General features: G+C 39.8%; 1 protein-coding gene across 1 annotated transcript; it reads right to left on the bottom strand.

The window, feature by feature from the left end:
- Positions 1 to 1,359: 1,359 nt before the first annotated feature.
- Positions 1,360 to 15,084, bottom strand: kmo (kynurenine 3-monooxygenase; the record flags this gene model as incomplete). Its single annotated transcript, XM_083696201.1, has 15 exons — positions 1,360 to 1,500; positions 2,009 to 2,068; positions 2,186 to 2,287; positions 3,771 to 3,853; positions 4,126 to 4,183; positions 4,260 to 4,407; positions 5,027 to 5,148; positions 6,182 to 6,253; positions 6,434 to 6,599; positions 7,094 to 7,181; positions 8,179 to 8,227; positions 12,095 to 12,184; positions 13,475 to 13,572; positions 13,797 to 13,866; positions 15,016 to 15,084. 15 exons carry the CDS (start codon positions 15,082 to 15,084, stop codon positions 1,360 to 1,362), a joined length of 1,416 nt encoding a protein of 471 aa, XP_083552327.1.
- Between the last annotated feature and the right edge of the window lie 6,093 nt (positions 15,085 to 21,177).

Genomic DNA, 21,177 nt, shown 5'->3' on the forward strand with positions numbered 1-21,177 from the left:
TGTGACACTGTTGGAAATACCTTTATGTGGAATGTACTGTGGGAGTGTAATTAAAGAGGAGAGATGGCAGCAGAGAGCAGGCAGCAGTGATGGCACATGCCAGTGGAGCTGTTGTGTATTTTGTTTGTCTTACAATTGACCCAATCTAATATTACAACCAGGGGAATATGTAATTGTTGGATTCAAATCTGTGATCCAAGAGTCCACTATAGAGACCTATAGGTTTATGAATGATCTAGTAGACAGATGTATGTTTCTGATATTAAAAAATACTAGTCTAGGTTGGGTGGTCTCTGAGTAATAAAGTTAATTGAAAAAAATGTTTACAATTGCCCCCGGTCTCCCCTAAACCTGGGTAATCTGCTATGAATACGGTTAATGAATAGATTTCTGGAGCTGATAAAAAACTGTATTCAGCTACAGAATGACCTTGTGTCATAGTAGAATTATGTCACATAGTAATAGTGATGACCTAACCCTCAGAGACCTCCTGGTGGCAATGGACTTTGATACATTAACTCCTGCTCTCCACCCTCATTTGTGGGGTAGCTTGGGGTTGGCTGAGCCTGTGTCCACAGAGGCAGCTGATTGTTGAGAGCATGGCATGTGTGCCTTATTGAAGTGTATTGACCCTAACCCTAACTCTTCAATGCATCCACTGAATTTATACTGAAAGTAACTGCAGAGCTAAAACAAAATCGTGATGCAATATTGTAGCTTCATTTTATTCACTACGCAAGTGCTGAGTTCTAAACCCCACATGCACATGCAAATTTATTCATTTAACTAACATGTGTCAAGGCAAATTATGTTCATTTTATTTAATGATAAATAATTATTTGGCGGCATGGACGATGTAACATGACATAATTGAAATAAATACAAGCAAAACAATTATCTTGGTTAGCAGTAACATTTTAATCAGCATTTCACAGAATCAAGACCATTACTTAAAGCCACAATCCATAATAAAATAAATAAATTAAAAAAACTTCAGCCCTGCCACGTAAAGCTGAGGCATGTTCTTATAGAAAAGTAACCACTTTCAAATTCATAGACAGAACTCAGAATGGACTGGACAAGGACTGTGAGAAGACAACCGGACATGAAATGGAACAAGATGTCACAAATCATATGACATGATTATGGTTTAACTGGGACAAGTTGGACATTTGGTCAACATAAATTAACAGTCTAACCCGCAGGCCTTCGCGTACTCTGAATCAAAGTTTTTTAAGTACATTAAACTGTAATTAATAACAAATGGGTCACAGCACTGTAGGTCAAGTTTAGCTGTGCTGTTTGTAGCTCTGTTTCTGTCCGTCTCGCTTGGTTGTAGAGGTTCTGACCCACAGAACCTCAGAAGGTCTTGAGGGCCTGTAGCCAGGTCCACAGCTGCTCAATGGGGATGCTGGGCATGTTGGGCCTGTGTTTGATGAGCAAGTAAGAGCCCCCCAAAACAGACACTGTGGCACAGAACGACAGGCCTTGATTGATCACCTGAGGGGAACAAATGGCATTACGTTTCCATCTCCCAATGCATTTCATTCATTTATGCCTTTCATCATCTTCAAAGTACCATTTCGCTACTGCGCTGTACCTGATCACATTTCATTGTCTGTGATAGAGCTGGTAATGTCTCACCTGCTTCTAATGTCTCAGTGTGTGTTTTTTCTGTTACCACATCTCCCACACTTGTTGCTTTGTGTTTGAGCAATTCAAGGAAGCATTGAGGTCCCATCAGAAAGGGGCAGGGTAGATCAGACTACTTAAAACACTACCAGGGATAATGGTCTCCACTATATTATCCTCAAATAATGGCTAAAACATATCTATATATGTTTTAGCTTGACAGGGCGAGGGCAGTGAGGGAACTTTATTTGTAGTTGAAATAAGACCTTAATTAAGAATAAGTTCCCTTTTTATACTTGTTATTGACACAGACAAAAATACATGCATACAAATGCTTGGATACACGGCTACATCTAGGAGAAATATTCTGTCTTACTTTGTCTTGCCAATGCCAGTGTTTTATTGCCTCATGGTATCTTGTCCTAGTGAATGTGACCTAGGTGGAAAATGGAGACAAATACAGAAACACACACACACATTAATGGAACACATTCAACAATGTAAAACTAATTATCCAGTACTTTTTAAGATTATTGGGGGGGGGGGGACTTACCATTGTGTATAAGGGAATTATTGTCTTTGGCATGATGATGTGGAGGAAGTTGTCAACATATCTTCGAAAAAGGAACCATCTGGAATTGACATGTGACCGCATCTAAAAGATATAAAAAAACATCTGTTAGCAAATTGAGCCATCTGTGCCACAAATTTACACCAATAACATGAATCTACTCAACACTAAAAAACACATCTCCTGAAATTAACATAGAATTACAGCACGTTTTATTTCTATGGTAATCATTCTAAATCGTAAATACCAAATGACATTGTGAGAAAATATCCACATTTGGACAAACACTACCTCATAATGAATATTGTGCTTTTTGTGTATTTCAACTTTTCACCTCAACATTTGAGTTTCTGAAAGCAAGATGTGCCACTTTTCCCTATGCATATTGTTATGGAAAATACATTTTCAGGTTATACACTTTCATATGACTGATACAACTTGTGTAACTACTGTGATTACATTTTCTCTTGCCACACCTCTAAAGTTCTTTAGCCATTGTTCTGAGAAGCACTGTATGATTTACCATATGAACAGCGGTGATCTCTGAGGGAGTGGTGAGAGAGAGCAATAATGGGGGGATAGGCGCATCCTGCCGATAGGTGTGAAATGTTGAACGACGATTGATCAGTAAGAAAGTCTCCCCATTGTTAATTCTCTCCCGCCCTCTCTCACATAAACACAAGCCCATCAGCCGATAGCCTTGGCGGCGCCTACCATTATGTTTAAACTGTATAAAAGACAACCCTGATAATCGTCTCTTAAGACTTGTGCTGAACGGACCCCCGGATCTACGCTGGGCTGCTGTTACGCTCTTGTCTCTTGTTTGCAAGCAATAAATACCGGATATTGTGGCTACTCAGGACTTGTTTCTTGATTCTTACCTCCGAAGAGCTGAAGTACAGAGTGGTAAATCCTAGACTTCCACCACAATATCTACAGAGGGAGGGCTAAATGTAGCTTCATAATCAGGTGTTCTAAGGAAGCCTTGCTGGAGTGTTACATGTTTGACCAATTACTTGTGTGTGAGCTTCCTGTCAAACATGATGTGATGTTGATTACTCTGAGCTCAAAAATCAACAAGACTCCACACTTCTGTGCAAATCTCTCTTTGATAGACAGAGACCAATAAAAACAAAAATGACAGTTATCGTGGGTGATAATTAGTTGATGATAATTGACAAAAGGGATTGCAGATATACCCCTGATCATTTATTTAAATCATGGCTCTTGGCAATAATTGAGAAATACGTGACAGACAGAGACTAAACTAAGAACCTATTACATTATACATATGATGTCCTGCCCATATTTGTTCTTTCATAGATTATGGAGAAAAACTGACTGATGGTCTCTTCATCAAGACCATATGTGTACAAAATACAGTACTGAATTATGTCAATGGAGTTTGCAATGGTACAATGGCAGTATCACTTCGATCTGGATATACAGATGAATGTGCTCTAGCATAACACTGCTGTATTGTACAGTACAAGAAAGGCAAAACATTGGGCATGGATGTTACAACAAGTACTAATAAAATATAATAAATACATGGTCCACCCATTACCTCAACATAGTTGTACATGGCCAGGTCTGCAATGGCGTGGTCGTCTGGCACGCGGACTCGGGTGTACTCGGGCAGAACAGCACCTGAAAGGGCCCAGGTGGAAGGTAGTTATTAAAGGGCCCAGGTGGAAGGTAGTTATTAAAGGGCCCAGGTGGAAGGTAGTTATTAAAGGGCTCAGGTGGAAGGTAGTTATTAAAGGGCCCAGGTGGAAGGTAACAAGTAAACTAGTTTAGCAGGTTGGAGTACTTTGATGTCAGGTCAGGGTGGACATTGTTAATGGTCTGGTGCACTGGCACATTTCCTGCTGTGTACATTTCCTGTGCATTCTATAATTTCCTGTAACACATATACTCACTGAAGTCCTCGTTGAGCTGGTCCATAATTTCGTTGAAGACGAGACAGTCTTCAAAGCCCTACAAAATAGGGATAGATCTTGATATTTCCCTCTCTCCCTCCATCCCTCCCTCTCCATCTCATCCTTATACTTACTGCGTTCATTCCCTGTCCATAGAATGGCACAACAGCGTGGGCTGCATCGCCCAATAGGACACACTTGTCACCAAGGTGATATGGGGAGCACTTCACGGACACCATGGGCTGGGCTGGCAGGTAGAAATAATCCCTCTTCAAAGCATCACTGTGAAGGGGGACACACAACTACAATAAGACATTGATTAAACATGTATGCATAGTGTATGGTATATGCTCACATACTAGATTTTGATAATTGTGTGTTAATTTGTCACATGCTATACTATGAATTGATGCAAACAGCAGTTTTTCTTAAAAGGAGAAAATCTAGGCTTGCACTAGATGAAGAGTGGCCAAGGTATTTGCACAACAACACACTGAGCTAGGTGAATCAATAGAAACAAACTAATTTGATTATTACATTAAATATGTATTCATTAAATGTAGTGTGATGCCAAAAAGTAAACAGCAATTCAACCATTTCCCCCTCCGCATTTCAAATGCAGTCAACTCACCGTAACCATTTCTACCTCTGTCCCTCTCATATCTTCCTATAACCTGCAACATACTGTACTGTTTGCCTCAAATTAAAAAAAACAGATTGCTCCAAGTCATGTATCTTTGAGTCTCTAATTTCACACTTCACAGGCCACAGCTGTGGATGTGGTTTGAGCTGCCATGATGCTGGAAAATGAAAGCAGGAGAAGGGAGGAAGGAAGGACAGAGAGAGGGAGGGAGGGAGGGAGGGAGGGAGGGAAGGAGGGAGAGAGGTAAGTGCTACTCACACTCCTATTAGTGGGATGGTGTCATGAAAGTACTTCTGGAAGAACTCGATGACCTGGTCGTCAGTGGTGACCTTTTCAAACTCATCAAAGGGCATGAAGAGTGTGCAGGTGAATGTCTTGTCCTGAGAACCAACAGTAAGACAACACACACAGTGAACATCGTGATCTCATTCACAAACAAAGCTTTTCTTTTCTTTCTCAATGTATCCCAACACATACAGTTTGAAAAAACAAAACCTACTCTATAGGCTACACTAGTGCAGTATACACAGGGGAGGCTGTGGAGGTAGAAATCGGAGGACAAGCTCATTGTAATGCATGGAATGGAATGAAACACATTCCTCATTCCATTCTATACATCACAATGAGCCAGTCCTGCACCAGCCTCCCCTGGTATACACCATGAATGTAACAGATAATATTTTATAAGAATACATATTTTCTAGTCCACCATGGATGACGTCCACCATGGTCATGTTATCAGCACTGGACAAAATAATGAATGGCCACTCCACTTAGAGTGATGGATGGGGGCAGAGAGGTGGTGGGTGTGCAGCAATCTCAGCATCAGTAAGCTTTCCCAATGGGCCCTTTAGGTGTGTCATAGTAACATTGGTGTTGCCCAGGCAGCAGGGCTGTACCCTGCGTCTGTGTGGTGATGGACAGTCTTAATGCAGCTGCTCTAACCTTGCAACACTACAAAGAGCGGGTGTTCTTCTGAATCAGCCAGGCAGAAATATTATTATGGCATTAACAGCAGTGGTAGTGGGACTCGGAAGCGGTGAGATTAAAAGACCATCACTAACTCCCTGCATTAGACATATAGGTTGGCTAACGCTTTATTGCTTTATGAGCTTTGTCAGAAGTGGGTCTGGACCTGGAATAAAGGTGTTTGATGATTAAGCTTTTAGTAGCTGAAGAGTTTATTTTAGGTAAAGTGAATATCTATCTCCAGTCCAAGATTATAGTTTGTAGAGAAGGGTAAAAATTGCACACAGTGACCTCATGTAGGTGAGTAACATGAATCTCAGAATTGCCATCTTCTCCTGTAAAACAAATGCAACTCTCCAACATGATTCATCCACTCTGTTTAATTTAGTACCTAGGATAGATACATTTAGCAGACAAGGGATAAACAAACATGACATCACTCACCTGGTTAGGCAAAGCAATCATCATGAACGTATTTCGTGGCCAAATGTGCAGATAATTGGGCTCCATGGCAAACTGGGACAGAGTATAGATGCAGAAACAAGGGCATTACTTCAGTGTGAAAAACATTATGTGTATAACAACACAGTAGCTTTGCATCGACCAAACAGAGAAAAACATAAGACATGCCACCTAACCAGACCCCCATAAGACCCCCTGTGCCAGGTGTTAGGTACTCAGTACCAGAGGACTCACCTTCCCATTGATGGGGGGCATGGTGAGCTCCAGGTATCCATGGGGGATGTAGGTCTGGCTGTAGTTGAAACGGCTGCAGCGGAGGAACTGTTTACGGATGGCAGAGAAGGCCCCATCACACCCCACTATCAGATCTGCCTGGATCTCTTCCTGAGCACCATTAGGCCTAAAATACCCCAAACCAGAAACATATTACACACCAGTGATGCTAATGTACTAGAATGCACAACATCATAGGATACCATAATTACAACTAAATCAACTGATATAATGAAGACAGTAATGTGTGTATATATATACACATTACTGTCTTCATTATATCAGTTGATTTAGTTGTAATTATGGTATTATGGTATATTACATCTATATTATATATACAATATAGTCTTAATGAATAAGTGTGTTAGTAAAAACTGAAATAGTTTTACATGTTTAGATAAGCATCAATCAAGTTTATAGTCCAATAAAATAAGACTTTCGTTTTAGCATTCTGTGCAAGTTAACAATTCATTTACATCGGTTAGTCATCTGTTTGGCATACTGTGCAACTTAATAATTCACATATATATGTGTGTGTGTATGTGAGTGCATGTGTATGTGTGTTTGTGCGTGTGTGACTGTGTGTGTGTGCCTGCGTGTTTGTGTTGAGTAACTATTTACCTTGCAAAAACCATTGCCCCTGTCTCAGTATTCCAGTCCAGTAGTTTGTGGGTAAAGTTCAGCTTTGTGTTGGGATACATCTCAGCAGCTTCAGTTAAAGAACAAAGCATTACAAACGAATCTCATATCATGATACAACAATGCCAGATCATTAACAAATTGTAAACGACATTGCAAGTATATCATATCGATTCCGACCCTCGACATATCTTGCATATCATCCCTCCTCTCTCCCATCCTTCCTGTCAATCTCTACTGCCTCTATCCCAATAAAGGAGAAATGCCCTAAAAACATATATAAAAAATAATGAAGAAAAAAAAGAATGTCTGACGGTAAACATTACATGTAAAAACACCTTCAGGATAAGTACATCTGAAAAAATATGTAACTAATTAAAACATTGCACAATATGGTGATAGTACAGTAGTGTCACATGTGTAAATGCCCCGTGTGTCACATGTCTCCCCCCTAGCATTGATAACAGACCTTCTAGCTATTGGACTGCCTGTTGACATGTTAACTGACATGTCAACTGCCTGTTGACATAAACATTTTTGTTGTTTTGCCACAAACAGTCACAAAACTAGAGAAAGTGTGAAAACAACAGAAGCACCTGTGTCTAATTAAAGTCAGAACCATGCTCTCACCTATTATCTCTAACCCATAGTGCTTTATAAAATAATAGGTAAAATCTTTTAAGCTCAAAAAAGCCTTCCACATCCCCTAATGCCATGAACTATAGCAAGATCTGTAAAACACAGGGGAAATCATCTGTTGGATCCAAGGCTCGGCTAAACTCTCCAATTAGCCAAATGGATAGAGACACTCTATGTCTCTATTGTAACCTTAACATTAACAAAGTTAAAGCTGTACTGTTTTATAAGAAGTGGATATGTATTTGTATAGCAGATAGATCTATAAGATCGATATGGTTAATGTAAAACATGTATTGTACAGGCCATTCAAGAGGAATGGGTAAGCATACGTATACAGTATCTTAACTAGAACACCAACCATCTAATATAGTAATACTGTCTGGCTGCCCAGATGACAACATAGAAGTAGTGTTTCTTTATTATCCTACCTGTTAGCAGCTCTTTGTTAAGGCTGGCTCGGTCAACAGACAAGATGTACTGAAAAAAGAATAGGATGTTATCCCCAGTCATCATATACACTCACCGAACACTTTATTAGGAACACCTGTACACCTTCTCATGGTGGAGGTGGTGTAATGGTGTGGGGAATGTTTTCTTGGCACACTTTGGGCCTGTTAATACCAATCAATCATGGCTTGAATGCCACAGCCTATTTGACTATTGTTGCTGACTATGTGCATCCCTTCATGGCCACAATTTACCCATCTTCTAATGGCTACTTCCAGCATGATAATGCACCATGTCACAAAGCAAAAGTCATCTCAAACTGGTTTCATGAACATGACAATGAGTTCAGTGTTCTTCAGTGGCCTTCCCAGTCACCGGATCTGAATCCAATAGAACACCTTTGGAATGTGGTAGAACAGGAGATTCACAACTAGAAAGTGCACCTGAAAAATCTGCAAGAATTGCGTTATGCAATCATGTCATCATGGACCAGAATCTCAAAGGAATGTTTCCAACATCTTGTGGAATCAATGCCACAAAGAATTGAGGCTGTTTTGAGAGCAAACGGAGGCCCTAGCCAGTATGAGTATAGTGTTCCTAATAAAATGTTCAGTGAGTGTATCTTCCTGAGCCGAGCATCACTGTCACTGTGGAGTGCCCTTACAGCTCAAGTCCTCCTCATAAGTTCAGTACTAATGTGTTTAGTGTGAAAGTGTCCACTAGGGGCCACTAGGGCCAATAAGGATGCATTTTATACAGTATATTTTCACTCTTTGACTAAAATATGATTTTGTTTGTGATAGACAGCAACCATTCACATTATATTTGGTCATTGTACACATGCTGAAGGTGTTTTTATGTAAAATATTGACATTGATACAGATTAACTAATACGTTTATTTGAGGCAAAGTCTGGTTAGTGCTGTCACATTTTCAGGTGCTGAAAAAAGTGCTTGCTCTCTTGGTTCTGTTGCAAACAATATTAATGATTAACAGGGTCTCTTTGGAGTGGAGGTCCTGTTGATTCACTAAATCTGAGGCCACTGACATTGTCACTCTTTCATCATTGACTGTGCAGAGACAAACAGAATGATCAGGTCTCAGGAACAACAGCTTTCCTGGAAGCTGAGCTGAAAATAGTGAGCAGGTTATTTCAATACATAGGCAGCATGACTTATTTATAAATTAATTAGTGATGTGTTTAAAGGGGCAATCTGGGATTGGTACATCCATTGTTTTACTTTTAAATTAAGTTGAACTAGTTCAACTGTCTTACCCAGTCAGAACCCAAAATAGAAGCTTGTCTTACTCCATTTGTTGTGAAGGATTTATGGACTCACTGTTCGTCACTCTCCATTCTGTGTATCTGATAAATAAACTTTGATTTGATTTGATAAACCTATTTGGTAATTTATGTTATATTTTGTGGTAATATAGGTTAGTGCCTTTATGGTCTTTGTTCTGTTTAATAGTGTTTACAACATTTAGTCCTTTTAGTCAATAGAACTGCTTGTCCTGTTTGCTTACAAACAGAGCAAAAGGATGTTTGAAAAAGTCCAGGTGGCCAAAAAGTGGCCAAAAAGAATCCCTTAATGGCAAATAATGTAATTATTATGTCTACCCAATAATTGTGTTTGCAACAATGAATTCAAGTGATACAGCAAAGAAGGTGGCTGGAAATGTGTTTATTTGGTTTTACTATAAAGCATTAAGTTTGGAGCAAATCCAGCACATGCAATGTGTGAAGAATAGTGGTAGCTGCATCCTGTTATGGGTATGTTTGTCACCGGCAGGGACTGGGGAGTTTGTTAGGATCAAGAGAAGCTATGAAATTTGCTGAGTTGGTAGTGACATCCTAATCTACACAGTATGTAATTGATTCCTATGCAAATCAGAGACCCTATAAAAACAAAGATATTAATTCCAAAATTACATGAACTATTATCCTTGCATTAAGATGGACTCAATTCAACTTATTGAGTGATTTGTTGATGACATTTTTGCATTTTAGAGTCTCATAGCAAAGGGTCTGACATGAGGTACATGAGGTATTTCTGTATTTCAATTTTAATAAATTTACTGAAATTTCTAAAAGCCTGTTTTCGCTTTGCCATTCTGGGGTATTGTGAGAGGATTGATGGCAAATTCTTTTAATTTAATCTATTTTAAATGAAGTCTATAACACAACAAAATGTGGAAAAAGTGAAGGGGTCTGAATACTTTCCAAAGACACTGTATATCGAGTTTCAACAATATACTTGTTGTATTGGTATGCACAAAATGGCTATGTGCTGTATAGCGTTTTTGTGCATTTTATTATTTTATCAAGCAAAATTAAGGAATATCACGATATATATATTGTGTATTGCCAAAAAGTCAGAAAATATTTTAAGCCCTCAAATTCATGATCCGTCAAGTACAAATTTCCAATGGAAATTCAGGGGCAGCTGTGAAGGATGATGGACTCACCGTTCATTCGTCCAATTTCCCAATTAGCTCTGGCCAGACCCGGTCCAACTCTGTAATCATCCATCCTTTCCATCCCTCACCCTAATATTATATATTAATGTATTAAAGGGAGCCTACACATAACAAATCCCCCACTCTGGGCAAGTACCTGGGCATTTGGATTGATGATAAACTGTCCATTAAAACACATGATGACAAATCAATCAATAATTTGAGTGAAGTCCTGCTTCATCTTCGAAAACAGGAAGAACATTGTCCAGACAATGCTCCTCCATTTACATTTACATTCACATTCTCCCTGTCCTTGACTATGGTGACACAATTTACACACATGCGGCAGCCTCCGTTCTTAAACCACAACTGTCAGTTTTTCACTGGTCTGCGGTTCATTTTTAAGGATAGTTTCTGCACCCACTATTGTCTTTTGTGTCAGTCTGTGGGTTGGGATTCTTTGAATTTGAGGAGGGCTTATCATTGGATTATTTGTATATAAAGCAGTTCTTTTAAAACTCCCATTTTCCCTCACATGTTTGCTTTTATGGCGACCTAGCCTTGACACTCTCAGAGCTTGTTACTTTTTAATGTCCCACGGGTGTCTACTGAATTGGGGAAAACTGCTTTTAGCTATTGTGCGCCTCAGACATGGAAGACTTGAGGGTAGACTGAGGTTGGAGCACTTGGTCCCATACACTTGTTTTTAAGTCCTTGGTTAGGGACCAACTCACAGTGACATGCTCTTGTTTTGATTCATAAATGTGTGTATTTGATAGTTTTATTATGTTTTATGTTTTGTATTGTAACAAAAGAGACCTTGGTCTCAGTGTCTCTCTGGTTAAATAAAACAAATATTTTCACACATTTTCCCAGTGTGTGTTTGTATGTGCATGGAGTGGCAATCCCTTTTCCTTTGTGTTGTGTGTGATGTATCAAGTAAGTGCCTTTGTTTTAGAGACCTAATTGGAAATGTATGTTGCACAGTATTTTGTAGTAATATAAGTTCGTGCCTTTGTGGTCTTTGTTCTTTTCTTTGTTTGATTGTGTTTACAACATTCAGGCCTTTTATGGCACTGCTTGTCATATTTGCCTTGTCCCGTGTATTAACTGTTTCTCTTTGTCCCCCCCTCAGACAATCTTCTTTTCATGCAATGTTTGTAAACAATGCAATTGTGAACCAACACTCTATAGCTTCAAAACATGGTTCAAACACTAATGTTGATCTCATGCATGGTCAGTCCTTGCATCCATAGTTCTGTCTTTGAAATTGCGAGTAGTTACCCCTATAAGCAAAAGTATATCGCAGCAGAAAACAAAACTGTCAGACTGTGCTACAGTATGATGGCCATGCCTAGTCTTGTTTGTGGCATGAGCTCAATGTAATAGAAGTTAAAATAAGATGTGTGTAGGCTGCTGCATTCACGGCAGAATTACCTGGCCCTTCTTGCCATAAGGGATGGGAGATTGTTTCCCACTCAGAGAGTGTATCATTCTGGAATGCATGGGTATTCCCTTGGAGACAACCTGGAGAAGAAATCCAAAGCCTTTTATCAGCTGGTCAGATTTGCAAAATTGATACATTATCTTAACATGAGTGCTACAAGGTACTGTAGTCAATGTGTTAGACTTCAATGTATGTTTAAACATGATCTGTGTTACCACACGTAACATTTATTCTGAGTTGAGTTCACAGGAATGGATCTTTTTGGCTAATTTCATTTTGTTTCTCATAATGGCTGCCCTTTAAAGGGGAACAACTGCAAATTTGGGAAATGTGTCTGTGTGCCTTAACCTCCCTGGAGGACTGTTGTTATGGAAAATACATTCATAGAACTATTTTCAGGTTATACACTTTCATATGACTGATACAACTTGTGTAACTACTGTGATTATATTTTCTCTTGCCACACCTCTAAAGTGTTTAAACTGTATAAAAGACAACCCTGATCATTGTCTCTTCAGACTTGCGCTGAACGAAACCCCAGATCTATGCTGGGCTGCTGTTACGATATTGTCTCTTGTTTGCAAGCAATAAATACCGGACTCATATTGTGGCTACTCAGGACTTGTTTCTTGATTCTTACCTCCGAAGAGCTAAAGTACAGAGTGGTAAATCCTAGACTTCCACCACACTGTATGTGTCTATGTGTCTTAACCTCTCTGGAGGACTGTATGTCAACGTACACACCTCTCTCACTGGCTCTGTCAAGCTGAAAAGTCATGGAAGTGTAAAACAACGTTCTGACGTAGTGACTGCCGAAGCATCCATAATGTGCTCAGTGCACTAAATGTGTGTCCACAAAAAGAGTAATTACTGACTTCAGATGCCAGAATAAAACCTTTCAGAGAGCTGTGGGTAGGCAGGGCATCGTGGATGTACTCAAGGGGCTATGGCACACTTTAAATATTTCATCATTAGAAATATAGCTAAACAAAACAAGAACTGCTGCCTGGTAGGATCCTTTTTGAGCTCTAACATGCTTGAGACTGGGATTTAAACCCTACTGGAAATTTCCCACAAGATTAACACATTGGCAAAAAATAGCATTGCATAGATAGCTAACTTGCTGACATGGTGTTGTAAATGCATTTGATGTATTAGCATTCTGTTACAATTCAAACACTTCAGTCATTCTTTAGTTAACTGCAAATTCATTGCAAGAGTGTTGGATTTTTTAAGTTTATTCACAACATGCAACATGCTCTTACCACATTTACAGATGAAAATGGAGCATGTTAAAAATGGGTGCATTTCCTTTAGGGAACTGATTTTCCCAAAGTGGTAGGAAGGGAAGATAACACAAGTCAACATACCGTCTCTTCCATCCCCACATGCTTCAGAGCCTGACGGCCCCTGTGAGACAAAGCAAGGTTGATGCTTCGTCCCTTCACTATTTTGGCTTGACGGATATCTGTCATAATACACATAAACAACGTATCAATTATCTGCATAATGTTTATGGTTTTTTAAATTTATTTTACAAAATGTATTTTGCTTTTGGCGTCTTTTGATAGCTCTCAGGGCATGAGACATTGTGGTTAAGAGTTAGGGTTACAGTACATAAGAAGAGCATAGGTTACTTAAGGACATATATGCAGGCTACTTTGTAGTTATAAAAAGGGAAAACACACTTACCTTCTCGAGATTCAAAGACCTCTACTTCAAAACCTCTTTTTGCAAAGTAGCAGGCATTCAAAGCACCAACCTATTAGATGGTTGAATGAAGTATGTTAAAAGCTTGCTGGTTTGGATTAATCTGTGGCATACAAAACAACAAGTAATAAAAAACATGAAACGATGCAACGCAATTTCCAAGCAAGACATCTCTCTTGAGTGAGTTGTACCATTTTGGTGTGTCAACAGTAGGCCTTTATATCACTAAAGTCAGAGTCCAAATGGTTAAACTCGAACACTACACCTACCTGACAACCTACTACCCCCGCAACCCCCCCCCCCCCCCCCCCCCCCACCCGGACAATTGCACTATTGCACTATACTCCCCTCCCCTTCTCTTACTCAATACCACTGCTCTTCTGTACATACCTGTCCATACTGTTCATAATGCACATAATGCACATATCCTATATTTTCTTTAATACTACTGTACATACTTGTTTATACTGTTTATACGGCATTCCATATTTATATTTATTCTGCATCTACCTCATGTTACTGTTAATACATATATACTGCTAGACTGCATTACCCATACAGCTCATATGCTGCTACACTGCTCATACTGTAACTATTTATTCTGCTATAATGCTACTGCTACTCACATACTGCTATACTGCACTGCTATATTATACTGCTTATATTACTATATTATACTGCACTACTACTGATCATTTATTGCACTACCTGTAAATACTGTTCATTGCACTTTCTGCTATTTTGCACTTCTGGTTAGACGCTAACTGCATTTCGTTGTCTCTGTACTTGTACTCTGCACAATGACAATAAAGTTGAATCTAATCTAATCTAATCTAATCTATTTAAAAGTCTAACTTTGTTGCAGTGGCTATCACCGGTGATGTAGTGGAGGGTAAACCCAAGTAAACTCCGTTTACACACCTTTTGGTGAATAGGGTTTACCCACCTTCTCTGCTAGGTCAATGTTATTTGTGTTGGACCTATTCAGTCCATGGTGTTCGGGGTTTACCCATGTTTTTTTTTACCACTACCTCTATCTGGCTATCATGTAGGGTCACCCCCTATAAACCAAACTATCAGTCAATGGGACCAGTTGCAATAGCCCTCAGTACCATACTAGAGCACAGAAAGCTAAATCAATCTACCTGTAATGTATGGATAAGAGTAGCAAAGGTAAAGAGTTATTGGTTTTCCTTCTTACCAAACCACCTCCTACTACAGCCACCACCTTCCTGTTGGTTGATTTTCTGTCATTGGTCAGATATTCCATTGTCGTTTTTGTCGTTGCACCGGAGCTACTATCCTGTCCACAGTCCATGAGTGCTTTGGAACACTAGAATCAATCCGGTAGAGCAGTTGAATTCAGTGTTTTTCTGTGCCTGCAGTTAGAGTTGTGAGGGAGGAGCATGTGTGTCTTAAGTATGTCATAAAGGTCGACCTCAGTGGAGTGACTGTAGTTCATTGGTTGGTTCTCTTCCTCACAAATGCAAACAGAACAGAGAGATAAAGGACAGAATAATTTATCAAGAAGGCCTGAGCAAAAGAGGCCTTAAAGAAGATGAATTTAGGCATACTTTTCTTTTCTTTTTTTTGTGATCAAATGTTTCTTTTATTGTAACACAAGAAAGCCGTACAAAATATAGAATACACTATGATGATACAAAATATAAAACATTGGCATTCTTTCCTCAAACATACATACAACACACCTAAGACATAAGAACGTGTCCCAGGCTATAGAAGAACACAAGGTTATGTTATTAAGAATGGGGCAGGGACACACACACACACAAATAAAAGTAAAAAGGTAAAATACAAAAAATAAAATAAAAATAACAATAATACCTGTGCACACATAAAACACATAACAACATACAGAAAGACAACAACCAAGTGGAGGGACTAAGCATCTCGTCAGTGATGGGGCTAGATGCAACACTTAACCTTATAACATGTCTTTCAAAGATTCAGCAATATTGCGCGGCAAAATACAGCCCGGCAAAAATGTTACGCTTTTTTTTCTTTCAACAATATGTTTATTGAGTTTTTACATTTTAGGAAAGTTATCAAAACTAATATAAAAAATACAATCACACCTAAAATACAAAAATGTATGCAGATTTACAAATCACCAGTATTATAATAATATGAATGTATTGTAGCGAACGGCGGGGCAGAGCAGCTTGCCTTAAGCGGGTATCGAACTCGCAACCTTCCGCTTACAAACCGGCCGCGCTAGCCACAACACCAAGAGAGTTAACTCACTTGGCGGAGCTGCTAACGGGCCTTACACAGGGTCGTTACACTATCCCCTCCGTTCGGGAGAGCGTGCCCTCACGCCTCACTATACAAGTCTCTCACGTGGACACGCCTCTCCGATGGCCTCACGGGCGCCATCCCACTTCTGACACCAATGTAGCGAACGGCGGGGCAGAGCAGCTTGCCTTAAGCGGGTATCGAACTCGCAACCTTCCGCTTACAAACCGGCCGCGCTAGCCACAACACCAAGAGAGTTAACTCCCTTGGCGGAGCTGCTAACAGTTAACTCTCTTGGTGTTGTGGCTAGCGCGGCCGGTTTGTAAGCGGAAGGTTGCGAGTTCGATACCCGCTTAAGGCAAGCTGCTCTGCCCCGCCGTTCTTTCAACAATATGTTTATTGAGTTTTTACATTTTAGGAAAGTTATCAAAACTAATATAAAAAATACAATCACACCTAAAATACAAAAATGTATGCAGATTTACAAATCACCAGTATTATAAACCGTACAAACCGGCCGCGCTAGCCACAACACCAAGAGAGTTAACTGTTAGCAGCTCCGCCAAGGGAGTTAACTCTCTTGGTGTTGTGGCTAGCGCGGCCGGTTTGTAAGCGGAAGGTTGCGAGTTCGATACCCGCTTAAGGCAAGCTGCTCTGCCCCGCCGTTCGCTACATTGGTGTCAGAAGTGGGATGGCGCCCGTGAGGCCATCGGAGAGGCGTGTCCACGTGAGAGACTTGTATAGTGAGGCGTGAGGGCACGCTCTCCCGAACGGAGGGGATAGTGTAACGACCCTGTGTAAGGCCCGTTAGCAGCTCCGCCAAGTGAGTTAACTCTCTTGGTGTTGTGGCTAGCGCGGCCGGTTTGTAAGCGGAAGGTTGCGAGTTCGATACCCGCTTAAGGCAAGCTGCTCTGCCCCGCCGTTCGCTACATTGGTGTCAGAAGTGGGATGGCGCCCGTGAGGCCATCGGAGAGGCGTGTCCACGTGAGAGACTCGTATAGTGAAGCGTGAGGGCACGCTCTCCCGAACGGAGGGGATAGTGTAACGACCCTGTGTAAGGCCCGTTAGCAGCTCCGCCAAGTGAGTTAACTCTCTTGGTGTTGTGGCTAGCGCGGCCGGTTTGTAAGCGGAAGGTTGCGAGTTCGATACCTGCTTGAGGCAAGCTGCTCTGCCCCGCCGTTCGCTACAGTATATATGATTGTGGGGGGACATGCAGGGAGAGGGAGCTACAGGACCGTGGCCAGGGTTGTGTCGGCGAGGCTTCGTTGCACACCTGTTGCGAATGAAGTCTCGTTGGCTAGTGCTTAAGATGTGTGTGCCTTTGTCATTTCAGTAGGTGAGCTGGGAACGGCAACACGAGAGAGCGTGGAGAGTGACTTGGGAGGAGACTGGAAAGCCAAACAAACAATATTACCCTGAACTTTATGAATAAACGGGAACCATCCCTTAACGATAGACTGCGTCTGCCTCTGTGTAAGAACGGACATTGTTACAATGATATATACATGGATACTTGCCTATCAATGAGCAAACAATATTGAAATGTTTCACAATAAGTAAATTGACTTACCTCCCAATACTGCAATGGTGAAATAATACATTTAAAAAATGAAATAATAATAATAAAATAAATAAATAAAAAACACCATAGAGGGTACATTACAACAGATGCATTTACAATATTTTAATATTCAACTTACTTAATCTACAGCAGTAGCCTCAATGACCCACCACAGAGGCTATGATTAATCTTCCCCAGATTCGTCCAACAAATGAGATATATCCTTGTCCCTCAGATAATTTATGAATGGACCCCAAATACCTTGAAATCTTTCCTGTTTGTCTTTGAGTGTGTATGACTGTAGCAAGGTTCTTTTCACACAGAGGCAGACGCAGTATCTTAGTGAGGGATTTGGTCCCGTTTATTAGCACAGTCATTAAATCTCTGGCTTTTCAGCCCGTCTCAAGGTTATTTATAAATTAATCAGTGATGTGTTTAAAGATTCAAGATTCTTTATTTGTCACGTGCATACAAGTATACAGTGAAATGCAAAAGTGACAGTGCCACAGAGTAGTGCAACAATACAATAAGTTTTAAAATAGAATACAATAAAATAAAATAGAAGTACTAAAAAATATACAGTATGAACAGTATAAACAGTATAAACAATATGAACAGTATAAATGGCGTAAAAAAATGGCGCATTACAAACGAATCTCATATCATGATACAACAATGCCAGATCATTAACAAATTGTAAACGACATTGCAAATATATCATATCGATTCCGACCCTCGACATATCTTGCATATCATCCCTCCTCTCTCCCATCCTTCCTGTCAATCTCTACTGCCTCTATCCCAATAAAGGAGAAATGCCCTAAAAACATATATAAAAAATAATGAAGAAAAAAAAGAATGTCTGACGGTAAACATTACATGTAAAAACACCTTCAGGATAAGTACATCTGAAAAAATATGTAACTAATTAAAACATTGCACAATATGGTGATAGTACAGTAGTGTCACATGTGTAAATGCCCCGTGTGTCACATGTCTCCCCCCTAGCATTGATAACAGACCTTCTAGCTATTGGACTGCCTGTTGACATGTTAACTGACATGTCAACTGCCTGTTGACATAAACATTTTTGTTGTTTTGCCACAAACAGTCACAAAACTAGAGAAAGTGTGAAAACAACAGAAGCACCTGTGTCTAATTAAAGTCAGAACCATGCTCTCACCTATTATCTCTAACCCATAGTGCTTTATAAAATAATAGGTAAAATCTTTTAAGCTCAAAAAAGCCTTCCACATCCCCTAATGCCATGAACTATAGCAAGATCTGTAAAACACAGGGGAAATCATCTGTTGGATCCAAGGCTCGGCTAAACTCTCCAATTAGCCAAATGGATAGAGACACTCTATGTCTCTATTGTAACCTTAACATTAACAAAGTTAAAGCTGTACTGTTTTATAAGAAGTGGATATGTATTTGTATAGCAGATAGATCTATAAGATCGATATGGTTAATGTAAAACATGTATTGTACAGGCCATTCAAGAGGAATGGGTAAGCATACGTATACAGTATCTTAACTAGAACACCAACCATCTAATATAGTAATACTGTCTGGCTGCCCAGATGACAACATAGAAGTAGTGTTTCTTTATTATCCTACCTGTTAGCAGCTCTTTGTTAAGGCTGGCTCGGTCAACAGACAAGATGTACTGAAAAAAGAATAGGATGTTATCCCCAGTCATCATATACACTCACCGAACACTTTATTAGGAACACCTGTACGCCTTCTCATGGTGGAGGTGGTGTAATGGTGTGGGGAATGTTTTCTTGGCACACTTTGGGCCTGTTAATACCAATCAATCATGGCTTGAATGCCACAGCCTATTTGACTATTGTTGCTGACTATGTGCATCCCTTCATGGCCACAATTTACCCATCTTCTAATGGCTACTTCCAGCATGATAATGCACCATGTCACAAAGCAAAAGTCATCTCAAACTGGTTTCATGAACATGACAATGAGTTCAGTGTTCTTCAGTGGCCTTCCCAGTCACCGGATCTGAATCCAATAGAACACCTTTGGAATGTGGTAGAACAGGAGATTCACAACTAGAAAGTGCACCTGAAAAATCTGCAAGAATTGCGTTATGCAATCATGTCATCATGGACCAGAATCTCAAAGGAATGTTTCCAACATCTTGTGGAATCAATGCCACAAAGAATTGAGGCTGTTTTGAGAGCAAACGGAGGCCCTAGCCAGTATGAGTATAGTGTTCCTAATAAAATGTTCAGTGAGTGTATCTTCCTGAGCCGAGCATCACTGTCACTGTGGAGTGCCCTTACAGCTCAAGTCCTCCTCATAAGTTCAGTACTAATGTGTTTAGTGTGAAAGTGTCCACTAGGGGCCACTAGGGCCAATAAGGATGCATTTTATACAGTATATTTTCACTCTTTGACTAAAATATGATTTTGTTTGTGATAGACAGCAACCATTCACATTATATTTGGTCATTGTACACATGCTGAAGGTGTTTTTATGTAAAATATTGACATTGATACAGATTAACTAATAAGTTTATTTGAGGCAAAGTCTGGTTAGTGCTGTCACATTTTCAGGTGCTGAAAAAAGTGCTTGCTCTCTTGGTTCTGTTGCAAACAATATTAATGATTAACAGGGTCTCTTTGGAGTGGAGGTCCTGTTGATTCACTAAATCTGAGGCCACTGACATTGTCACTCTTTCATCATTGACTGTGCAGAGACAAACAGAATGATCAGGTCTCAGGAACAACAGCTTTCCTGGAAGCTGAGCTGAAAATAGTGAGCAGGTTATTTCAATACATAGGCAGCATGACTTATTTATAAATTAATTAGTGATGTGTTTAAAGGGGCAATCTGGGATTGGTACATCCATTGTTTTACTTTTAAATTAAGTTGAACTAGTTCAACTGTCTTACCCAGTCAGAACCCAAAATAGAAGCTTGTCTTACTCCATTTGTTGTGAAGGATTTATGGACTCACTGTTCGTCACTCTCCATTCTGTGTATCTGATAAATAAACTTTGATTTGATTTGATAAACCTATTTGGTAATTTATGTTATATTTTGTGGTAATATAGGTTAGTGCCTTTATGGTCTTTGTTCTGTTTAATAGTGTTTACAACATTTAGTCCTTTTAGTCAATAGAACTGCTTGTCCTGTTTGCTTACAAACAGAGCAAAAGGATGTTTGAAAAAGTCCAGGTGGCCAAAAAGTGGCCAAAAAGAATCCCTTAATGGCAAATAATGTAATTATTATGTCTACCCAATAATTGTGTTTGCAACAATGAATTCAAGTGATACAGCAAAGAAGGTGGCTGGAAATGTGTTTATTTGGTTTTACTATAAAGCATTAAGTTTGGAGCAAATCCAGCACATGCAATGTGTGAAGAATAGTGGTAGCTGCATCCTGTTATGGGTATGTTTGTCACCGGCAGGGACTGGGGAGTTTGTTAGGATCAAGAGAAGCTATGAAATTTGCTGAGTTGGTAGTGACATCCTAATCTACACAGTATGTAATTGATTCCTATGCAAATCAGAGACCCTATAAA

Source organism: Argentina silus (genome assembly GCF_951799395.1).
Source record: "Argentina silus genome assembly, chromosome: X".
NCBI classification, from domain to species: Eukaryota; Metazoa; Chordata; class Actinopteri; order Argentiniformes; family Argentinidae; genus Argentina; species Argentina silus.